Genomic DNA, 22,435 nt, shown 5'->3' with positions numbered 1-22,435 from the left:
CATCATTCTATCTAGCATTTATTAAGGGCCAGATTACGAGTGGAGCGCAAAATATTGCTTACGCAAGCACGATATTTGCTCTCCACTCAGCTATACCAGCAAACGCAAATGTGTGCTGGTATTACAAGTTAGGTGCACAAGAGCACGCCTTCCATAGGCTCCAATAGGAGCCTCGTTCTCATGCCGTGATACAGCATGAGAACCTAGCGCAGCAAAGGGGGTAAGTCGTGCAGCAAAGTGTAAATATATATGTATATGAATACATATATTCATATACATATAGCTCTATAGAGAACACACAGTCCCCATAGAACGCAATGTAAAGGCACTTTTCAGTGCCGTTTTTATTCTAACACCCCAGACCCACCCACTTTAATCCCTCATAACTGCTCCATGCAGTTATTATTTATTTATTTTTAAAATACTACTCTTTTTGTGTTTTAATAAACTACACTACACTGTATTTTTGGGGACATTTAGAAAACTAACCAGAGATCTAATCTCTGGTTAATTTTCAGAGCACTAATCGCTACCGTGAACTCGCGGTAGCAATAACTAGCCACTTTTTAATGTCTGGTCATTTATTGCGTGCCAGAAATTTACGGGAGTGTCATAAATTAGCGCTTCACTTGTAATCTATCCCTTAGCGTTTAATGTCCCTTTAAGGTCACAAAGATTTCCTTGTAAGTTTGATTTCCTAGACCATTTACCATTTAGTAGCCCTTCTTTGAATGGTTTCTAGTGAAAGGGAGCCCTGGATGAAACTGGGTTGTTGAGGGTTTATATAACAACAATATGGCTTTTTATATTACTAGTTAATATAATTTAATTCTGAAAAAAAATATTGGGGGAAAAAGAATCCCAGTAATCCCCTTGAGAGATCAGCGTGCTCATTCTACAGACTCAACGGCAAATAGCGCTGGTCTTCACATTTTTTTCAGGGCTGCTTTTTATTCCCAGTCCAACCCTGGCCACATGTAGCCCTTGGTCCGCCAGTTTGTCATCCATGAAATAGCACATGCAATTTTAAACAATTTAAACTCTGTGGCAGAAGTATTTGCAACAATGTATAACATTGCTATAAACACTGTTGCAAACATCACAGTCACTTTGCTTAAAACACGTGCACAGATGAAAACTGGAAAGATTAAAATGTCATGCTCTATCCAATCCATGTATTATTATTTTTCTTTACTGTACCCTTAATAAATACATTGGAAATTAAATTGATGATGCTTCATATCTAATCTAGAAATTTAAGAAAAACAGTGGGAGCTTTAGTCTGGTTAGAAGCACTAAAATCTAGTTCTCAAAAAACAAATATAATATATGTACAAAATAGAAGAGAATTATAAAACAATAATAGTAAAATAATTACATAAACTATAAATTCAGCTATCTTACAAAATAGGAAACCAGTTTATAAATTAAACAAATAAGCCATAAATAGTTAAGAAATGTTTTAATTAAATATAAAAACCATAAAATAACATTCAAACAGAATAAAAGTTATACTTGTATACCCCCCCCCCCCATAAGGGATGATGTCTCCCAACACATTACAATAATTCCTACAACTAGCACTAGCCATGCCAAGGAATTGAGAAGGTTTGGGCTATAATATTTGTTTGATGGTCAAAAAATTGTGCCATACCCTAAACGTAATGAAAACATACATTAAAATACAGCCAGGCTGGTAATGACTGGTCAGAAACGACCTTTTACCTAACAACATAGTCAAATATGAGGGTCAGTGCAAATGTGGATACCATGTAAGATTACTAAACCTCAGATAGCTAATACATCTTAAAACAGCATTTATCAATTCTAATCCACAGGGCACACTAACAGCTCAGACTTTTAGGATATCTGAACTAGAGCACAGATTAAATAATTAGCTGATCAGTAAACATGGTTAATACCCCCTGCTCTCATCCAAGATAATCCTGAAAATCTTGCTTGTAAGTGTGCCCTGAGGACTGGAATTTATAAACACTGATTTAGAACACAATCTTTTAAACTCAAGACAGAATAATTCTGGACTTTGAGTAAACAAAAGTATATTGTTTAATGTCCCATCACAGATGATTCATAAAAACTATATATGTTTCTTACCCTCTCTCCACCAGGAAGGAGTCTCGCCATACCTTAACCTTTTTATGAACATGGAACCTTTGGAAGGAAAACAATAAATTGCAATTAAACATAAAAAAGAAGTAAAATACGTCTGCATTAGAATGCTCTCTAGCTCTAGGAAAGTTGCCACAATGACCTTTTATTCAGAAATAACGTAAATGGATATTTTCTATTGGTCGATTTGAATGCTGGGCTCTCTCAATAATTACTGCTACTCAACAGCATTTGTGGAGATTTTAAAGGTCACTCTACTGGCTTTGAAAAGGCCAACAGACCTAACAAGACATTTCAAGCCAAAATAAATAACTCAAAACTTGACAACTTAAAGTGACGTTCTAGTGTCAAAATAAAATGGTCTATTTCTTTACAGCACTGTTTTTTGCTTATTTTTTTAAACAAATTACTTTAGTTTACTATGTATTTAACCCCTGCCACTCTAGATGAGGATACGGCTGGTGAGCAAATGAGAAACAGGCATACATGCGTATGTGCCAATCACTGGCCAGATCCTTAGAAATTCAACATTGACTATGTGTTCAACCCTTTTAAAAATGTTAACCCCAAAATAAAATAATGGAATTTATTTAAAAATAAAATAAAAAGAAAGTATTTTATCCTTAGACTAAAATGATGCTGTGTACTTTGAGATAATAGTGAATATACAGCTACCTATTGAGGGGTCTTTCTGTGTCCAGAAGTTTTAGAATTGACTTTCCATCCATTTCTGCTGGGATGTCCAAGCCTGCAATGTCTAGGATGGTTGGTGCAAGGTCAATATTGAGCACAATGTGAGGATTCCTGAAAATAGAGCATTTAAGGGACATGTAATGGTAAAAAAGTAAATGCTGTTAGAAATATAAAATGTGTAAGTTAAAAATACTTTATTAACTGATGAGATAATTAAATACATTTTTACTTTAATGTTATCAGTGGCCAATCAACTGTAACAGACCCCACATACTGAATATAACTGATATGTTAAAGGGACAGTCTATTTTAGGGGCCAGCAACCTTGGCTCTCCAGATGTTTTAGAACTACATTTCCCATGATGCTTAAGTATCTTTAAGCTGCCTAAGCATCAGGGGAAATGTAGTTCTAAAACATCAGGAGAGCCAAGGTTGCTGACCTCTGATCTAGTCAAAATTAAACTTTCATGATTTAGATAGGGCATGCAACTTCCCAATTTACTTTTATCATCAAATTTGCTTTTTTCTCTTGGCTGAAAGCTAAAGCTAGGTAGGCTCATATGCTAATTTCTAAGCTCTTGAATGCTCCCTCTTAGTGCATTTTGACAGTTTTCCACAACTAGACAGTGCTAGTTCATGTGTACCATATAGATAACATTGTTCTCACTCCCTTTAAGTAAGAATGCCTGAGTCTGGTCAGTATAATGTTGTATCATTTAGGCATTTATGCAGATAGATAATGAATTATTGCCCTGGCTGCACCCCGTAAATATTGACATTGCAGTGTATAAACTGAATATATAATCAAATTAAAATCTCCTGATCTTAGCTACTATGCAGATAGTTCCCATTTATGAATGATATAAATAATATATTTAGAGATCATATAGCCATCTCCAAACTAACTATGATTAGCTTAGTAAATAAACCAACGTTAGCTCAAAATAGAAATTATAATAAGGACACACAATAGCGGATAAGATTAGAGTGTGGTCATTGACTTTCTATGTCATAATCTTCAAAATGTAAACTGCTGGCTGCAGAGAGCACTGAAACACAGCTGGAGTTTAGTCAAATGGGTTCATCTGCATATACAGCTGTAACTAAAAATCTCATTAAATAATTCATCACTGAGTGGATCAGAAAACAATGATGAGACATTCTGTATAAGGGGACAGCAGTTGTTGGGAGAGCTAAATAGCATGGTAATATATATTTATGACCTACAACGTGATGGTAATACTATTCAGCTTTAACAGACAATGAGATATCTGTAGATTCATGGAAAACGTACAAAGAACCTGAGTCCACATTTGGTCCACGAACATAAAATGGAACTCTGATGTCAAATTCATACGGCATCGATTTCCCTTTGACTAATCCAAACTGACCAATATGGTAACCGTGGTCTGCCGTGTATATGATATAAGTGTTCTCCAGTTCTCCAGTTTCCGCAAGCATGTTATAAATCTAAAAACAAGATGTGCACATGGTTAAAGCAAAGAGAGTAGTTTTTTCTAACACAAGAGTATGTAACTTCATTCCCCGAATGCTGCAAACAGGTCAGATTTAAGGATTTTCTCTGCTGCAAAGGTAATGTAATCAAATTGACTAAACTGGATGAGCTGAACAGGTTTTCAAACAGAGAGACCTTGAACACTTACCATGTTTGCTGCCCATAAGAACCAGAGATCTACATCTATGTTTATAGCCAATATTACCCGCACATTTTCACAGATGTGTAAAATGACCGCTTTTAATGTCACACAAAAAGCTAATTTATTAAGCAAACATCAATATATCAGAAAGATGGCAGCTCAAAAACATGTTCTAGCATCACCTCATTCATTTGTAGGGATAAAGGTAGGAATACAACAGTAATACTAGAAGAGGACCTAAATTGCATATTAGAAAATGACTTGGTTGGTCCAATGTACATACCTACCAAGCTTTCCCAGATGTCTTCTGGGAAAAGGAGGTTTAGCTATGTGAGTGGGACTTGTGTTATGACCAGAGATAGAGTCATGGCAGGCAGGGTGGGTGTTTCATTGGGGCTGGACTTGCCATAAATAGGCTTGGGCAGGCCATGGGTCCAAAATAGCCTAGAGATCGTGACATGCAATACGAGGGATGTTTGGAACCCTGCACACATGTAGGATAGGCCTGTTACTCCAGTAATAACATCAGGTGGGGCAGAAGCACAGAACTACCAACTCCTGACAAGGTGCAGTTTGGAAAACGTTGTGAGTTGTGCCAGAATTTGCAGCAAGAGATGAGAATTCAAGAGACAAAGATCTTAATTTTGTATTAAAAAATTCTAGTTAACTCACTAAGGCCGAAGTTGCATTGCTTGTGTTAATTATTTTCTGCCCTGTAAAGCTAGTATTACCAAAGTGAGAGTTTGTAAAACACAAATATTAAAACAAAATCCCAATATTTTTGAACAATGTTAACTGTAACATTCTATTTATAAAAGTTACCTAAAAATATAAAATAGTATTTTAAAGTAATAAGTTTTATAGGTTGTGTGTGTGTATATATATCTGTATATTGCACATGTGTTGCAGCTGAACCTACACAGGTAAGGGTGGAATGCACAAAACATTTATTTTTTACCATTGGGTTAGATAAGCTAATCAAAATACTTAAAGGGCCACTAAACCCAAAATCTTTCTTTCATGATTCAGATAGAGAATAGAAATTTAAACAACATTACAATTTACTTCTATTATTTATTTGCAATTTTTTTTAGATATCCTTAGTTGAAGAAAAAGCAATGCACATGGTGAGCCAATCACACAAAGCTTCTATGTGCAGCAACCAATCAGCAGCTCCTGAGCATATCTAGATATTCTTTTCAGCAAAGAAAATCAAAGAAAATCAAGAGAATAAAACAAATTAGATAATATAAGTAAATTAGAAAGATGTTTAAAATTGCATTCTCTTTCTAAATCATGGAAGAAAAAGTGTGGGTGTCATGTCCCTTTAAGGATGCTAATGTCTTCTAAAAACTACCAAGTAGCTGGGATGTTAAATACAAATGGGTTAATCTTAACACCTGACAAAACTCTGGTGCACTTGTAACAGAAGAGGTCAGTATGTAATCCTAGTGAAGAAAGGAAGGAGCACGAGTGAAAATGGTTGTATTGCAGCTCTTTATGAGCATTGGAAGTAGCACACCTATTACAGGTTAAAAGTAAACTCATTCATTTGAGCACAATTGAATTTAACACGCATTGGGATAATGCAACTTCACAGCTCTGGTTAACTGTTACGCTCAACTAAAAAGTTGCACAAAGCACATCAAAATTATATTTAAAGGTACAGAGCATGACAGAATGTCAGGGCCTGAGATCGGCGCTTAAGGAGGTAATATTCCAGTCTTCCTTTTTGGAGCAATTTACTTACATCAGTGTTTTCCAAAGTTTCAGGAGTTGCCTAAGATAATATAGTCAGTTACACAGTCCTTGACTACCGGTATTCAGGCACTAATGTATAGTTAGTGAGACTTTCTGCTATGTACTCCTGAAAGGTCTCCCTCCTCTGCATCTCCAAGGTCTGCCCTTATATCTTATAAAGACAATACATCTAAACCAATTACAGAGGGAAATCCCAAAGCTGCTAAAATTTCTCTTTCTGCTACAGAGATGGCAAGTAGGAGAGCTCAAGGACTCTGCTACTTATTGTGGGGGCTCTGGTCATGTCATCTCCTGTTCTGTTAAACCTCCAAAGAATTCTGCTAGAATCATATCCAAGAGTCATCAACTGCTGTCTGTTCCCCTGGTTCCCCGGCTGTGATGTCAGCAGGGACGAGACTTAATGCTAATTCTCCTACAAATGCACCTAAGATGGAAGTCTGTAGGACTAATGTCTTTTTGCATCATCCTCTGAGTAAGACTGGGGCTGCGTCCTCTGGGCCCTCAGAAATTGAGAAGCCCAGTATCCAGGTTTTTTTTAGTATTTCGACCATGTAGCTACTGCCGAGTCTGCTGAAGAACTTATCAAAGCTCATCTGCTAGTTCCTTCACCTCCTACAGAATTCCCTTGCTGTGAGGAAGAGGATATAGATGGGTTTACCACCATATATGAGGACTCAGGCTCAGATGTGGAAGAGCCCCAGACTGCAGTTGGGAAGAGGGGTCCTTCAAGTTCAAATCATTATTCCTACCTCTCTAGAACCTTTAAGCCTAGGTCTAAGGCTAACTTACAAGAGTGCACTATTACAGCCATCAGTAAAACGTCCATCCACAATAAGTCTGTGTCTGAGCCTATTCCCCCTTACTGTGTCCTTTATTCTGATGGTACACTAGTGTGGAGAGTGGATCTCTGGAAGAAGCTAAGGCTGCCTAGAGGACGTCCTTGGGGTACTGTCACAGCCCTACCTGGGATTGAACCAGGGACTCCTGATTTGCAACCTGTAGCCCTGTCTCTGCACCACCAGAGGGCTTTAGTTTGCGCTGATGCTTCGGGAGACCTGTTGCCTGCACTGGGTGTGCTCTTTAGCTCCACCTGCCTGTCAGCTGAAAGAGGGCATTCCAGCCTTTGGCCTTAAGTGGGTATTTCTGTCTTTGGCCTCAAGTGGGCACTCCTGTCTGTTTCTTCAGCTATACCTAAAAGGGGTAATTCCATTAAGAAGTCCATCTCACTGGCTCCTTTTAGTGTACAAGACATCCCTAAGTCCGACATCTCCACACATAAGCTCCAAACTCCTGATCCTGCTCTGCCGAGCGAGACATACTCATAATAACACTAATAAAAATTACTAAAAAATTGCAATAAAACATTATAAGGGCTCAAAAATATGAGGTATCCGGTGTTAGAAAAAAAAAAAAAGGACTGCAAAGGGCTTTAACATAGAGATACATACACACATACATATTTAGACATGTGAATTGCCGTACCTCTATGTTAAAGCCCTTTGCAGTCCTTTTTTCCCCCTAACACCTGAGAACTATCTTAGATCACTTATAACTTTTTTATGCAGTTTTTTTTTTTTTTTTTTAAATAGATAATGTTATTGTGATTGTAATTGTACTTTTAAATATAATTTTGATGTGATTTGTGCAACTTTTTAGTCAACGGCTAACCAGAGCTCTGAAGTTGTGATATCCTGATGCGCGTTAAATTAAATTGAGTGAACGCGTTTACTTTAACCTGTAATACGATAGGGGCATTACGTCCGACGCGTGCAAAGAGCAACAATAAACCCTTTTCACTCGGACGCAACAGTTATCGCGTCACTCGGGATCTAGCCCTTAAATCTGGTTACTAAAGTCTCTTTCTATACAGTAAAACACTCTGCTGTTTCCTTCCTTCTTGGCTGAATTGTTTAACCAAAACTCTACTACATTAAAAAAGATAGAGACAAATGGCTTTTAAGCTTATGCACAACCACAGCCCAGTAAGTATTTCTCAATCAGCTTCAGGTACTGTTAGTATTTAGAAGAGACACTTGTAGATCAAAATACTGAAAAACTGAAGGAAGTGATTCCTTACTTCCAACAAGTTAATATGCAGGTAGAAATGCCTCTGTACATCAGTATTTCATGTGAGTGCTCATGTAAATGACTGAACCTATCCCTTTATATTAACTTCATAAATAAAAACAATAAATTGTGTATTTTGAGGAATAATAAAACATTAGCATGAAATGAGCGTAATAAAATTCTTGGGTTGCCTGCCAATAATTTAGTGCAATAAAATGAATTCAAATCCATCATCTTTTGTTGAAAAAAAGAAAATACATAGAATTTCCAATAGATTATAGTTTGCGGGAGCTATACACAGATAGGCTCCATGGCATATTTTCCAGATTAAGAATTACAATCATCACAGTATTTATAATTAGAGGTAAAACAGTTTATAGCAGTGATGGCCAACTTCTTAGTACATGGGGGCTTAAGGGCTCTGTACAAATGTATGGTTAGTAAACACAAACAATAACATATTTCCTATGAGATGCTTGAGGTAAGTGTGCAGATTGGTTTAAGATACAGCATTTGACTCTAGTAATCAATGCCATACAAGCATTTGACTCAAATACTTGTGATTCTCTGAAGGGTTGCAGGAGTTCCTTGATATAACAACACGCATGTAAATAATACAAGGTGTTACTGACTTGGTTTGGTGAGTCCTAAAATCTGCTGCGGCCACCTGAGGCCCACAGGCCACCAGCTGACTCTCTGTGGTTTATACTTGCTTCAATAGCCAACAGACTATATACCTACCAATCCTGATATAGAATTCTATGAGTATTTAATAATACACTCACTTATTAGAGATGATCAGTTCTTGCCTCATATTAAATAAGCTTTCTTTCATTTCAATAAAATCAAGGCAAACTCTTTAGACATATTAAATACACTGTGTTTAACACTTGTGGAGTTATAAAATCATGATTAGAATAAATTATAAAATCATGATTAGAATAAATATACAATTTCAAAGAAGAATTACACATTAAATATGTTCTTCATAGATAAAACATTTAGATATAAAATAAAATAATAAATCTATCACCAAATCATTATTTCTTTAAGTTTATAATGTGTATTTATAAAATATAGAATAAAGAGTTATAAATGAAATTAATTTAGATTTACCAACTCCATTGAGTTATCCACAGACATGAGGGTCTGAAGTCGCCTTCTCTGCAACATGTTAGTAAATTCCATATGGATGGGCTTCATGGGGCCGGTATACCTCATTATCCAGTGTTTATCTGGGTTTGGTGCATAGTTGTAACTAGGTGTACTAAAAAAAACAGAAAAAAATATATATGGGCTGATTTATAATCAACAAACACAGAAAAATTACAAACCATGTGATGTTATCAGATTCATATCAGTTATAATCTGTGTTGTTCATAAAAAGTCATACAAATCAGATGACCTATGACATGCTGGAATGTCACAGATAAAACATATATTGTACATAGTATTTTACCTAATTTATAAAGCACACAAACATATGTCATGGGAATCAAAGCGTAAATTGTATTTTTTATTCACAAAAACACTGTGCCATATACAGGACCGCCACTAGAAATTTTGGGGCCCCTGACTTAACCATTGATCAGGCCCCCCCGCCCCCCCCCCTTGACATGTGCAATTTTTGACCAAGTGACTAGAACGTATATGCACTTTATTCTTAAGTGTCTATTTAAACTTGGAAATGTTGTAAAGGTAGTAACATACAAACACACACACAGACACACTCATACACTGAAACACACACACACACTCACACATAAGGATTCACATATAGGCACTCTAGCAGACACGCAAAGAAACACACAAACACACTCAGACACAGACACCCAAACAGACACTCAGCAGTTGATTACACTGACCTGACAAATAATGAGGTAGACTACAGTTTTGTAAAAAACAAAGGGAGATTTAGAAAACAAAATATGGAGTTCTGATTATCTTTTTGTAAAGGAAGATGCCAACTAAATGATGACAACAGCATGCAGTGGCTGAAAGGAAGGGCCCTGAACTGCCTAAACAATAATTTAAAGGTTAAATGGTGGATTGGTGACTTCCGTAAAGGTCTCATTAGTCTCAAAGTCTTTAGAAAGATGTGAATAATCAAAAGTAAGGTCAAAATGTCCTAAAAAGGAACAGACAATGACACACACATACAAACTCAAACTTGCACATACACCCAAGGAAACACTGACAGAGACAGCCTCTGAAAACACACAAATACATACACACACACACACACAGAAAACACACAAAGAAACACACACACACACACACACACACACACAGAGACAACCACATAAAACACAGAAAGACATACATACACACACCCTCACTGACACATCCACAGAAAACACACAAAGACATACACACACCCTCACAGAGACACCCACAGAAAACACACACCCTCACAGAGACATCCACATAAAACACAGACATACATACATCCACACCCACCCTCACAGAGACATCCACAGAAAACACAGACATACACACCCACCCTCACAGAGGCATCCAGAGAAAATACACAAAGGCAAACATACACACACCCTCGCAGAGACACCCACAGAAAAAGATATACACACCCACCCTCACAGAGAGACCACTAAAAAAAAATACATACACACTCATAGAGACACAAACCAAAGCACAAAGAGAAACACAGACACCCACAGAAACACTCACAGGAGGAAACATTTATGCACCTTGCATCCCCTAAATCAACAGTGTGTGACATGCATGATAAAAAAATGCAGAAATTGAAGGGGGCGGAGCTAGCCGCTGGAGTAGACGGACGCATCTGTACAGAGCTCCTAGCTTCAGACATACAGAATGGGGTTTATCTAACATTTTTATGCAGCTTACTTAAGTTTTGATGACCACCCCAACTACATTAGACACTTGGAAACGAAGTCCGGGAGCCTATATGAACTTTCCTATTCTTGGTTTGGCACTTTACTAATTTACGCCTTGACCTGGCTTGCTGAGGCCTCATTGCGACATCGTCAGTGTTTGCTGACGGAGCTTCAAGTATAATCCCTGTCTCTAGCCTGCAGCCTGGCAGTAACGCTATAGTGCTCAAGATGGAGGAGACACACAGTATACTGCAGACTCTCTTATTAGCCTTTAGTCGCCATCTAGATAGGTGTTTTCTAGACCTACACGACACCCTGAAAATGGCGACTTCTGGCGAAGCGGACAGGGGATATCACGAGGCTGTACACAATGATGTGGGCATAGAACAGGTTCCTGCACAGCAATCTGAGTGTACACGATATGGTTTATCACGTAACAATCCCAATCTGGTGATGGAGACTAACAGGCAAGATCCGGCTAATTCCCACACATCTATCCATACCGCAGGAGGATCTAGGCAAGCGGCAACTAATAGGAACATCTCAGTTCAGTCGAGGAGATGTATGCAAACCTTAATCTATCAACTATGCCCAGAGATGAAACCGACAGCTCGAACAGCACAGGGTAAATCATACCCGATCCTGTCTTTCAATGGTGAAGGAGCGGCAGACATCTGTGATTGGGACATGAAGCCCTCAGATCTTGTAGCCCGCTGTGGCGACCCTGCGATGCTGCGGGGAGAGAATTCTCGCTGAAACTAAGTCCCGATAAGAGTGACTCCCTTTTCAGACTCCATAACTATCTACCTGCCCTACATCTTGGATGGCAAATATCCTCAAGCTGGACAACTGCTCTCAGGACTGGTGTGGGGTAAACCTTCCTATTTGTCTCGATGCTCACTACTCGATCATAATTAATCACAAGACAATTAGCGTTTCCGCTCAGAAAACTTTCATTTACTTACAGTAGCCTAGACTGCCGGTGTTATGAAGGCACACCATAAACATAGCTGAACTTCCTTCACTTTAAATGCCTACAGGTTCTCACTAATATCCCTTACTACAGCTTATTTATGCTTTCAGTCACTCTCACAATGATCCTATATACCTCGCTGGTTCTGCCCCAAACCCCCACTTTAAGTTCAGCTTCCTGCCCGGTTATGCAAGTTCTTGTTCCTACAATAAATGTTCCCATCTATGTATATTTCACCGTCAGAAGCCTGTCACCCTGTAGCTTATATAATAGTTAGTGTTATATACAACCCAGTATTCTTATAAAACTGTACTGTCACTGCAGCTAACTTTTCCTGTATAATATGTTGGTAATGTGCATGATAGTGTCTCATCAACTTTATATGTCACATCGTTATCTGTAATGTATGTTTATATTTGGCAGTGTGAAGATACCTTGGTTTTACATTAGGTGCAGGTTTGTATATGCCTCTAGATACTGTAGAATAATTTTAGGTGCCATTGTTTTGCTGTGATTCACCTCTTTTATTTTAAAACCTATTTCAGACTATAGGGTTCAACTGCCATATACCTTTATTATTTGTGGGGGACTACCTAATTTACCTTTGCAGTTGCAGTTCTTTTGATGTACAGGCAGGTTCCTTATTAACACCTAAAGTGACCCTTGTAATAACTGCGTACTATGGGCAGTTGGTGGATAGTATGGATAGAAAGTTTGTTATATACACTGTTTGGGATACCTTTTTAATTTTTTAGAGAGTCCTCTATGAAATGTATCAGCCTGCAAGAACATCTATATAGCAATATGGGTCGCTCACATTAACTTGGCTACTAAATAGGTTTACGCCTTTCTGCTCTACATGCTAGATGTTTATTCTGTTTTTGTTCACTTCATAAGCCTAATTATCCTAGTGTTCCTTAAAATTGGCAATGTGCACCATATTACTCTAATCTACCACCACGTTAGCCTGTCAGAAGATCCTTAATACTACAAGATAGGGCTACAATCTGCTCTGCGGTTTAAATATTTATTAAGCTAGTTAAGCTGTTTAGACCTATATTCCATGTTCATGTATCAATATATATAGTGGCATTGTGGCAGAGCTCAGAGACACTAAACAATAGTTCTATAGGTCTGGATTCCAGTTCTTTTATACATATATGCCTGCTCAGGCGCCATTAAGCACCCAGTTTAGTGACATAAAGAAGTACTTTGCTAAATGTCTTAGGTATATAAAGAATTAACATTATGTGTGCTAGCGTAGCTAGGGGCGCAGCATCTGTTATTATGTTACTAGATGAGTTGACATATTGCTTAATATAATTTTGACAACTATATTATATGTTCGTATGCCATAATTGGTCAGTTCGTTTCCAGATGAAAAATACACTACTTAGATGTTTCTAAATAATTTCGTTATAATTCTGTTTAATAGCGAACTTACAAGCTCTAAACCCTTAGTACATTTACCAATTTCACATGCTACCTGGCTCCGCCCTCCTTCCCCCCCTCCCCCCCCCTCCTATTTTATATTGAGCGGCTTTCGCCCGCTGCATCCCCCGTCCCTATAAAACTATAGAGCTATCCCCTCCCTAGCCCTATTCTTATATGAGTAGATACCTTAATCTTCCTCTTATTTAGCTGGGAGAGGTTCATTTTTGTTTTTGTTACTGTTATGATACTCTATGATAAAACTGAAGTCCCTTTATAAGATAGCCCACATTTTCTAGTTACGCCTGAAATATTTGAATACATTACTCTGCTAATGGTACTATGTATACATCTATTTGTAAATGTTTTGGGCATACCTTTTATATATTGTATTTGACTACGACTTCAATAAAAAATTGTTTAAAAAAAAAAAAATGCAGAAATTAAGAGATCACGTTTTAAAGAATCATATTTGTAAATGTGTAAACAAAAAGAATTCTGTGAATTCAAAATTGTACATTAATGATCTGGGTAGATGGCTAGATGAAGAAAAGTACTTTTAAAAGGTTGACATATGTTTGTTTGTTTTTTCCCCATTTTCCCCAACCAACAGCACCACTTCAAATATAGTGTACAAATGTTCCCATCTGTCAGCTGTACTTATGGATTTTGAAAATGCTGTACTCTATAAGGTCTTGGTGGAACCATAAGCTGTGGTACTCATACCATTAGATCTAGTTAAATGCAGGATTTAGGCTTGTTGGTATGTATTTCAAAATTAAGTCAGCTGTAGTGTAAACTGAACAGTTTTAAGTTAACCTGTCTCATTTCAAACACTGAGCAATCTTAGTCTGAGAGTATAACATTTTATGCAGATGTAAAAGTCTTAGATAAAATGCCTCCTTGCATCTGGAAAGTCCTTGCAATAAGGGGCAGTAAACTGGAATGTAATTAAAATATATATTAATTTAAAAAAACTCATATCTGCCAAAAGGGCACCTACCATTTGTCAAATAATCATAAATACACTGCTGCTAAAAAAAATGTTCTTATGGACCCCTGGCCCCACCATACAACTACAAGGTACAATCCAAAATTGCACAAAGAAATAAAAAAACATTTGCTAAGTAAGTCCTACCTCCTCTGCAAATGAAAGTGATCTGCCGTCTGACTCAGGCACACATGTACAAACAAAGTGTCAAGTCTGTCTCACACTGTGCATAGTGGTTTAGTGCACACTCAGAAATCCTCTCAAATGCTAATACTTTACTCCTTGTAATAACATTTCCCTTGCTCAATTAGCACTCTGCTTTAGTACCCACTGGTGGCTGCCAAAATGTAAAAAAAAAAAAATATATATATATTTTTTTTTTTAGTTGTTGCATCATGGGGCCCCCTGGCCCATTGGGCCCCTGACAGGAGTCACCCCTGTCACCCCCTGATGGTGGCCCTGGCCATATATATGTGACCATAATTTGGGGCCTCTAAATATTTTCATGCAGAGATCTCTCCACATGCTGCATTCAGCCTGCTAAGCTTTTCCTTCCGAACCTATTTCCTTGCTCTTTTAATTGGCTTGTGCATCTTACCTAACACTGAGACACATGATCCAGAAATATAGCAAAATATATACCTGTTCAGAGTGCAAACAAATGTCTTACAATTGCTTCTGAAATTCTGATTTGTCTAATTAGGCCTGGGACCAGCTCACATTACACACACACAACTCATGCTGCTGATTACACTGTAGTAGTTGAAGAAGAAGAAAAGGAACTAAAATAGCTGCAATCCCTGCAGAGAAAGAATCATGTTACTTTAACAAAATCTCACAAGCAGACTTCTTCTCCAAGTGGCATCAAATTATTTCACTCAGCATGATGGTTCAAACCCCAAAATATTTATTTAATGAGTCAGATAGAGCACATTATTTAATGAATTCCCCCCCCCATTATTTAATTTATTTATATTATATTATCAAGGCTCAGGAGTTTGCAAGTGTCTGGAAAACTATATGGCAGCAGTTTTGCAAGAATGGTTTTAATAATGTCCTACATTGTGAACAACTCTGCTGTCATCAAATGCTCAAAAACACCGTTGTAAAACTACTGACCTATAGTTATCCAGACACGTGTTCTCTACCTAGCTTGGTATTCTCTTCAACAAAGAACCTCTTTTTCCCTTATGTCCTTTTAAGCACAAATACATTTTGAAATAAGAGAAGACACCTTTACTTTTAGAGAATGTAAAGAAGCTAATTGTTAAACTTACTACATGTGTCAATAATTCTGTGAGATTTCAGCAACTTTTTAAGTTAAAAAACCTAGAGCCCATCACTGACAGATATTCACTAAGGGTATGCTTTAAAGGGACATAATACTCATATGCTAAATCACTTGAAAGTGATACAGTATAACTATAAAAAGCTGACTGGAAAATATCACATGAGAATCACTATGTAAAAAAGGAAGATATTTTACCTCACAACCTCCTCAACTCACCAGAGTAAGTTCTTTGTAATAAGTTAATAAGTTATACTTTAGTTACTGCCAAGCTGCAGGTAAAAAAAAATTAAAAAAAATGAAGACATGAACAACAGCCAATGAGCATTAGCAGTGCTGAGGTCATGAACTCTTTTACTGTGATCTCATGAGATTTGACTTAACTCTCATCAGATTTCATAGTAAGCTTCCTTACGTTTACATGAGTCTGCATGAGGCTCACTAGCCTTGCCTGTCCCGGGACAGGCATACTGATATGCTGCTTAAAGTCCTTAACAATGGGGTTTGAATACTTAGGACATTTTGAGGTAAAATATCTTTCTTTTTTACATAGAGATGTTCAGGTGATATTTTCAAGTCGGCTTTTTACAGCTATGCTACATAGCTTTCAAGTGTTTCAACATTTGGGTATCATGGCCCTTTAAAGAGCCCATATTACCAATTTATGACATTTTATGCTCTCGTCCCTTTAGTATGTTTTGAAGGAATGTGCATTTTTTATTATTCATTATTCAGGATTATTCATGTAAACCAGATACTTTCTGTCTTCTTTACCTACAATGTCTCTCTCTTCTGGAGATTAAGTTGGACAGAGGAAACAAACCATCTCTGCTTATTTTTAGATTTGGGCCTCTTTATGTCAATCAGAAAACACAAGCTTCAATAGACAAGAATGCTTGTTTTTCATGAATTGTTGAATTTCAATAGTGAAATATCAATCTTTCAACAATTTCACTCACTTTTTTTGACAGCGGCTATCAAAACACTGATGAAAATGTGTGTGCTTCAACATTATATGTTTTTAATACAAAATGAAATACTATTTTCAGACAATGCTCTCAAATAATACATCAGTGTGCAAAAAGGATTATATAGTGAAGATTTTACAACCCTAACTTTTTTTTTTTTAAATGAAAAAACCTCTTATCGTTGCTTATCCTACCATCAACTATGTCAGTAGAGAAGTTCAAAGCTTAAAACATCATCTTTTCAAGTGTGTACAAGACAACCCCTTTCCTGCCACACATTCCTTTTTAGTTTCGTCCTCCAGACAGGCTGCTCATTGGTTTCCACCAGGCGGTGATGACAGCTACTCCCACTTTTGGCACATTGTGCTTTTGTTTCTGGGCATTTGTTGAAGATACCAGGATTGGTGTTATGCTTAAATGGACAGTAAACCCAATATTTTTCTTTCATGATTTCGAAAGAGAATGCAATTTTAAACAATTTTGTAATTTACTTCTATTATCTATGTTGCTTCATTCTCTTAATATCCTTTGCTGAAAAGCATATCTAGATAGTCTTAGTAGTTGCTGATTGGTGGCTGCACATATATGCCTCGTGATTGGCTCACCCATGTGCATTGCTATTTCTTCAGCAAAGGATATCTAAATAATGAAGTAAATTAGATAATAGAAGTAAATTAGAATGTTGTTTAAAATTGTATTCGCTACCTGAATCAGGAAATACATTTTTTGGGTTTAGTGACCCTTTAATGATTGTTTTTTATTTGTGGATACCAGGATTGGTGTTATGATTAGCGTTTTTTGTTTTGTTTTTTCTTCTTCTTCTGTGGATTCCAGGCAATATTCTTCGAGTGTTGTTTTTTTGCGGATACCAGGATCGGTGTTACACTTTTTTTTTTTCTCCATAAAACAAATAATAGGGCAGATTCTAATCCTGTTTATTGGTCCCTGATGCATGTTTCCAAGTTCAGATGATAAGTGATAACACCATTTCTGTATTAAAATTTTTTTTGGATCATATCTGAGCAGGTCGCGGAAAAGTGCACAAAATGACGCATGGACAGCATTGACTTTAGTGACCACAATCCACCTGACCGCAAGTTTTGCACTATATCTCAACAACTATATGGGCACATAAAAACCAGTCTTTTTTTTACATTTTTTTCCCAAGACTATTTGGAATAGTTCTGTTATATTGTGCATGTACAATACAGTCTCAAATGGCCACAATTGCCATTTTAGAAGTTTAGTCTAGATTCAAAGTATATTCATTATTATTTTATAGAACATTAGTAGTGGAAAGACAGGCATTTACATATATATCATTATCATTTATAGACATGTACATGAAATCAAGTACAGCAAATGGGATCTGCAGTAGAGGGGAGAAAGCAGAAATCCCAACCGCAACCTCTAGAATGGCGTTTAGCAATCACCATTTTACAATGTTTGTTTCTATTTCATAATCACATTTTCTTGGTTCTAAGTTATAGTAATTGTGCCCTATTAAACAGGATTTCCATCAACAATACCATATTTATGATTGGGATCTAACAGTTTGCTGTTCTGTCTTGTTTGTTGTTGACTAAGATATTTTGCTCAGTTTTTACAGGAATCAAAAGCCACAGAAATAGGCTTTTAAATTACAATTTACAGTATCTAGGACCTTGTGTTGTCATCTTCTTACAGTAACTGAAATTCAACAAAGACAATCCACATTCTGTACAGTGAGATTTGGAAAAGTTAGTGATATTTTAAAACTTGTATATTAGTAGTTTCACAATTTACAGTATGATAACTGTTAAAATTCTATTTTAGAAGATGCCACTTCCTTGTTATGGAAATTAATTTCCAGCAGTGTTCTTCTTGATTTTAGAGGAACAGCTCATCAAAGCAGAAAATAAGTTTTTCTCAATCAATTATTAATTTTTTTTTAAAAAATATTAAAGTTTAAACACATTATTTCGCAAACATGCTCAGTATACCTATCATGCCCTTATACAAATGGCTATCAGAAACACCACTTTGTCCAATTGCATTCACCTATTTTGGTGCTTTTTAAAAAAAAATATTCTTGTATCTGTTCACAATATTTTTTTTTCTTGTATCTGTTCACAATATTTTATTTTCCTGTTGCTATTTTTTAACTTCTGTTCATATTATGCCTGGTAGACAGAGTGATCTATATAATGGATGAGTCCAAAAATTATTAAATGTCTCTGTATATAATGTTGAATATGGCTAAATCAGATTGTCATTTCACATGTGAGGCTACTCTTAGCCACTAGGAGGCGGCAAAGATCCCAAAACTCACAGAGCCCTTAAACCCCTCCCAACTCACTGGAAACTAGTCTGACGTATAGCAAAGCTAGAAAATAAGAAGGTAGGAAAAGAAAATAAGAGAAATAAAAAGGAGGCAGAAAAAGAAAACAACAATCACAATAGAAAAAAATTGGGCAGGGGCTCTTTTACTCTCGCCTCCAAGAAAGAAATTAATTTATCAGAAAAGCATAAATTATATTTTCTTTCATTAAGTTGGTGAGACTCCATGATACATTACTCCTGGGAACAAATGCCAAAGCTGTCCACGAGTAATCTGGGTGGGACAAGGCTTATACTATTCCAAATACATTGGATGATTAGTTGGGGATTTTTTATGCAGAAAAAATATATACAATAAATATTAAATTCCCAGAAACAGCTGCTTGAAGGACTTACCTACCAGAAGCTGCTTCAGAAGAAGCAAAAACATAAAAATGGTAGAATTTAATATGTAAGGAAGACCAAAAAAAAATAGCCTTGCATATTTAATCAACAAAGGCCTCATTCTTAAAGGCCCGATAAAGTAGCAACTGATCTTGTAGAATGGGCAGTAACCCATTTAAAAGGAAACTGGCCCGCTACCGAGTAGGCTTTATGATAAAAGCTTTAACCAATAGGCTAACAAAACGGCAGTAGCCGACTCCTCCTTTCTGGAACCAGAAAAATTAATAAAGAATTCTTTGTTAAAAATCCTTTGTAACCTGCAAAATAGAACTTCAAATCTATGACCACATCCAAATAATGGAGAAGCTCCTCCTCAGAATACTTTGACTTGGGACAAAAAGAGAGAGCAATAATCTCATGATTGATGTTAACAGAAGTAACCAACTTGGGCAAAAGATCAAACTTAGTTCTCAAACAGCATTTATCCTGAAGAAAAAAACAAGATGAGGATGCTTACAACAGAGAGCAGACAAATCAGAAACTCCTCTAGCAGAAGAAATAGCCAAAATAAACAAAACCTTCAAGGACAAAAGTTGAATATCCAAAACATGCATAGTTTCAAAAAGGAGGAACTTACAAAACTCTGAAAACCAAATGCAACAAAACAAAATGCCAAAGAGGAGATATTGGTTAATCACAGACTTAATCATGACTGAGGTCTGAAAAAAAATCTGAATATTATGCAGTAAGAACAGAGAGCTGACCCTTAAAAAAAACCTTCCAAAATTTGTGATAATTATTCCTTGTTACAGGTTTACAGGCCTGAACCAAAATGACAGTCTGTACCGAGAAACCATCAAGGTAAGGAATAACCAAAACACCATAAGCTCTTATTACCGATATGAGAGACCCCAGAACTCTTGTAAAAATTCTTGAAGTGGTAGCCAGACTAAAAGTAGAGCAACAAACTGAAAATGCTTGTCCATGAATGCAAAAAACTGATAAAGATCCATGTGAATAGGAATATGAAGATAAGCATCCTTCAGATCCATATAGGACATGAACTGTCCTTTTTGAACAAGAGGAAAAACTATCCAAATGGTCTCCATCTTGAAAGAAGGAACCTTTTCTTGGGACAATAAAGAAATTGGAATAAAATCCATGACCCTGTTCCAAATAACAAAATAGAACTATTACTCCGATAGATTCAAGATTCCAAATAGACTGGAAAAAAAAGGCTCCTGCCTTTCCAAGATTTTTGGAACATCAGACAGAAGAAAAATTTCCCTGGAAGGCCTTGCTCTGAAACCTATTCTGTGTATCCTTGGGAAATAATGTTCAGAACCCATGGATCTTGAACAGAATGAAACCAAGCGACTTGACAAAGGCAGATTTTTTGCCCTTTACCAGACGATCAGCATCGGGGGCCACACCATCATGCAGACTTGGGTAATAAAAACAGGCTTCTTGACTATTTAAACCTGTTCTAATTCAGGTGTGGTATTCAGGAAAAACTGTAAGAACCCTGCTTCTGGAAGAACTGGTAGAGAAAGAATTTTGGCTCTTAGATTAACAAAATAAACAAAAACGGTTAGAAGCTCGAAGATTACCCTTAGATTTCTTGTCCTGAAGGAGAAAAGCTCCATTCCCCCAGTCACTGTAGAAATAAATTTGACCAGACCATACCTGATCAACACCCTTCCCCTTAAAAATAAGAGAATGAAGTCTGGATTTAGAAATCATGTCAGCAGACCATCATTTCAGCTACTAGGCCTTTCTGTCGAGGGTTGATACACATTTGGTGTATCAATAGAATAGGACTTTCTAGTCAAGCCTGCTTAGATCAAAGGGTGGAAGCTGCAGCTACGCAAACAATACTAATTGCTGGCCTAAAAAGAAAACCTGCTTGTGAAAATGCTGAATTACTATAAAAAATGCTCCAAATTCCATAGGGTCTTTTAAAGAGGTACAATCCTCAAGAGAAATAGTAATATGTTTAGTTAACCCTTTGAGTGCTAACGACGGCTTTGAGCCGTCGCAAATTGTCCCAGTCAGTGCTGACAACGGCTCAGAGCGGTTGCTAGGACTCACCAACCTTGAGGGCCATCTGGGGGCTCCCACCTACTCCCACCCGGCGATCTGGCCTGAATATTGAGAGGCATCGCCGGGGTTTCATGATTCGCTTGATGACGTCACTGTGCAACTTTATTTAAAATTAACAATATAGGAAAATGGGGACATGCTGCTTAGAAGCTTGTATCTCAGGCATTTAAGCAGCTACAGACCCACCGTTGGAACGTTAATCGTCTAACCTTTCCAACGGTATAAGTCTTGGGATCTGGAAAAAAAAGGAAAAAAGGAAAAAATAAATATATTTAAAAAAAGTTAAAAAAAAAAAAAAAGCTCAAATCCAGATTAGCATCCAGGTCGGAAATAGCTTAGCAGCCAAATGGTTAAAGTAAAAATAGCCCCATCCAGTTCAGGAATAGTTTCCCAAAGTTTTAAATTAGAAGCAGGCAAAGGAACAATCCTTTTAAATGTCTTAGCTGGATTAAAAAGGAATACCAGGTTTGAACCACTCTTTAGATATTATCTCATGGATAATATTAGGAAATACCTTAGGGGATTTAAGAGAGGGTTTAAAAATCAAATGTAGCTGCTTAACAGACTAGTCCTCAGAAACTTTAGAATCATGAAACATAGAACTTCTCTTAAAAGAAGTTAAAACAAAAAAAAGAGGAAGATTCAGATTCTGATCAGAGACTAACTCATGATCAACTGAAAAAACTTCAACCTCAGAGGATAAACTAGAAGAAGCAGAACCTGGAATGTTCATCTTAACAGACTTGGACTTACTTAAATCAGAAAGGCAAGTTAAAGGGATTATCAGAGATTGCCTTCTTACGCTTACTTG

At 36.8% G+C, this 22,435-nt stretch overlaps 1 protein-coding gene across 8 annotated transcripts in view; it reads right to left on the bottom strand.

The window, feature by feature from the left end:
* SULF2 (sulfatase 2) overlaps positions 1-22,435 on the bottom strand; it is a 904,152-nt gene that overhangs the window by 70,295 nt on the left and 811,422 nt on the right. For all 8 annotated transcript variants that reach the window (XM_053690481.1, XM_053690402.1, XM_053690933.1 and 5 more), the window contains 4 exons: positions 9,426-9,576; positions 4,118-4,293; positions 2,806-2,934; positions 2,116-2,172 (listed from right to left, as the gene is read on the bottom strand). In XM_053690481.1, coding sequence (XP_053546456.1) covers positions 2,116-2,172; positions 2,806-2,934; positions 4,118-4,293; positions 9,426-9,576 — 513 coding nt within the window. The remainder of the gene's footprint in view (positions 1-2,115; positions 2,173-2,805; positions 2,935-4,117; positions 4,294-9,425; positions 9,577-22,435) is intronic.

This window comes from Bombina bombina, chromosome 1 (genome assembly GCF_027579735.1).
Source record: "Bombina bombina isolate aBomBom1 chromosome 1, aBomBom1.pri, whole genome shotgun sequence".
Lineage (NCBI taxonomy): Eukaryota > Metazoa > Chordata > Amphibia > Anura > Bombinatoridae > Bombina > Bombina bombina.
This window is presented reverse-complemented; position numbering and strand designations above follow the sequence as displayed.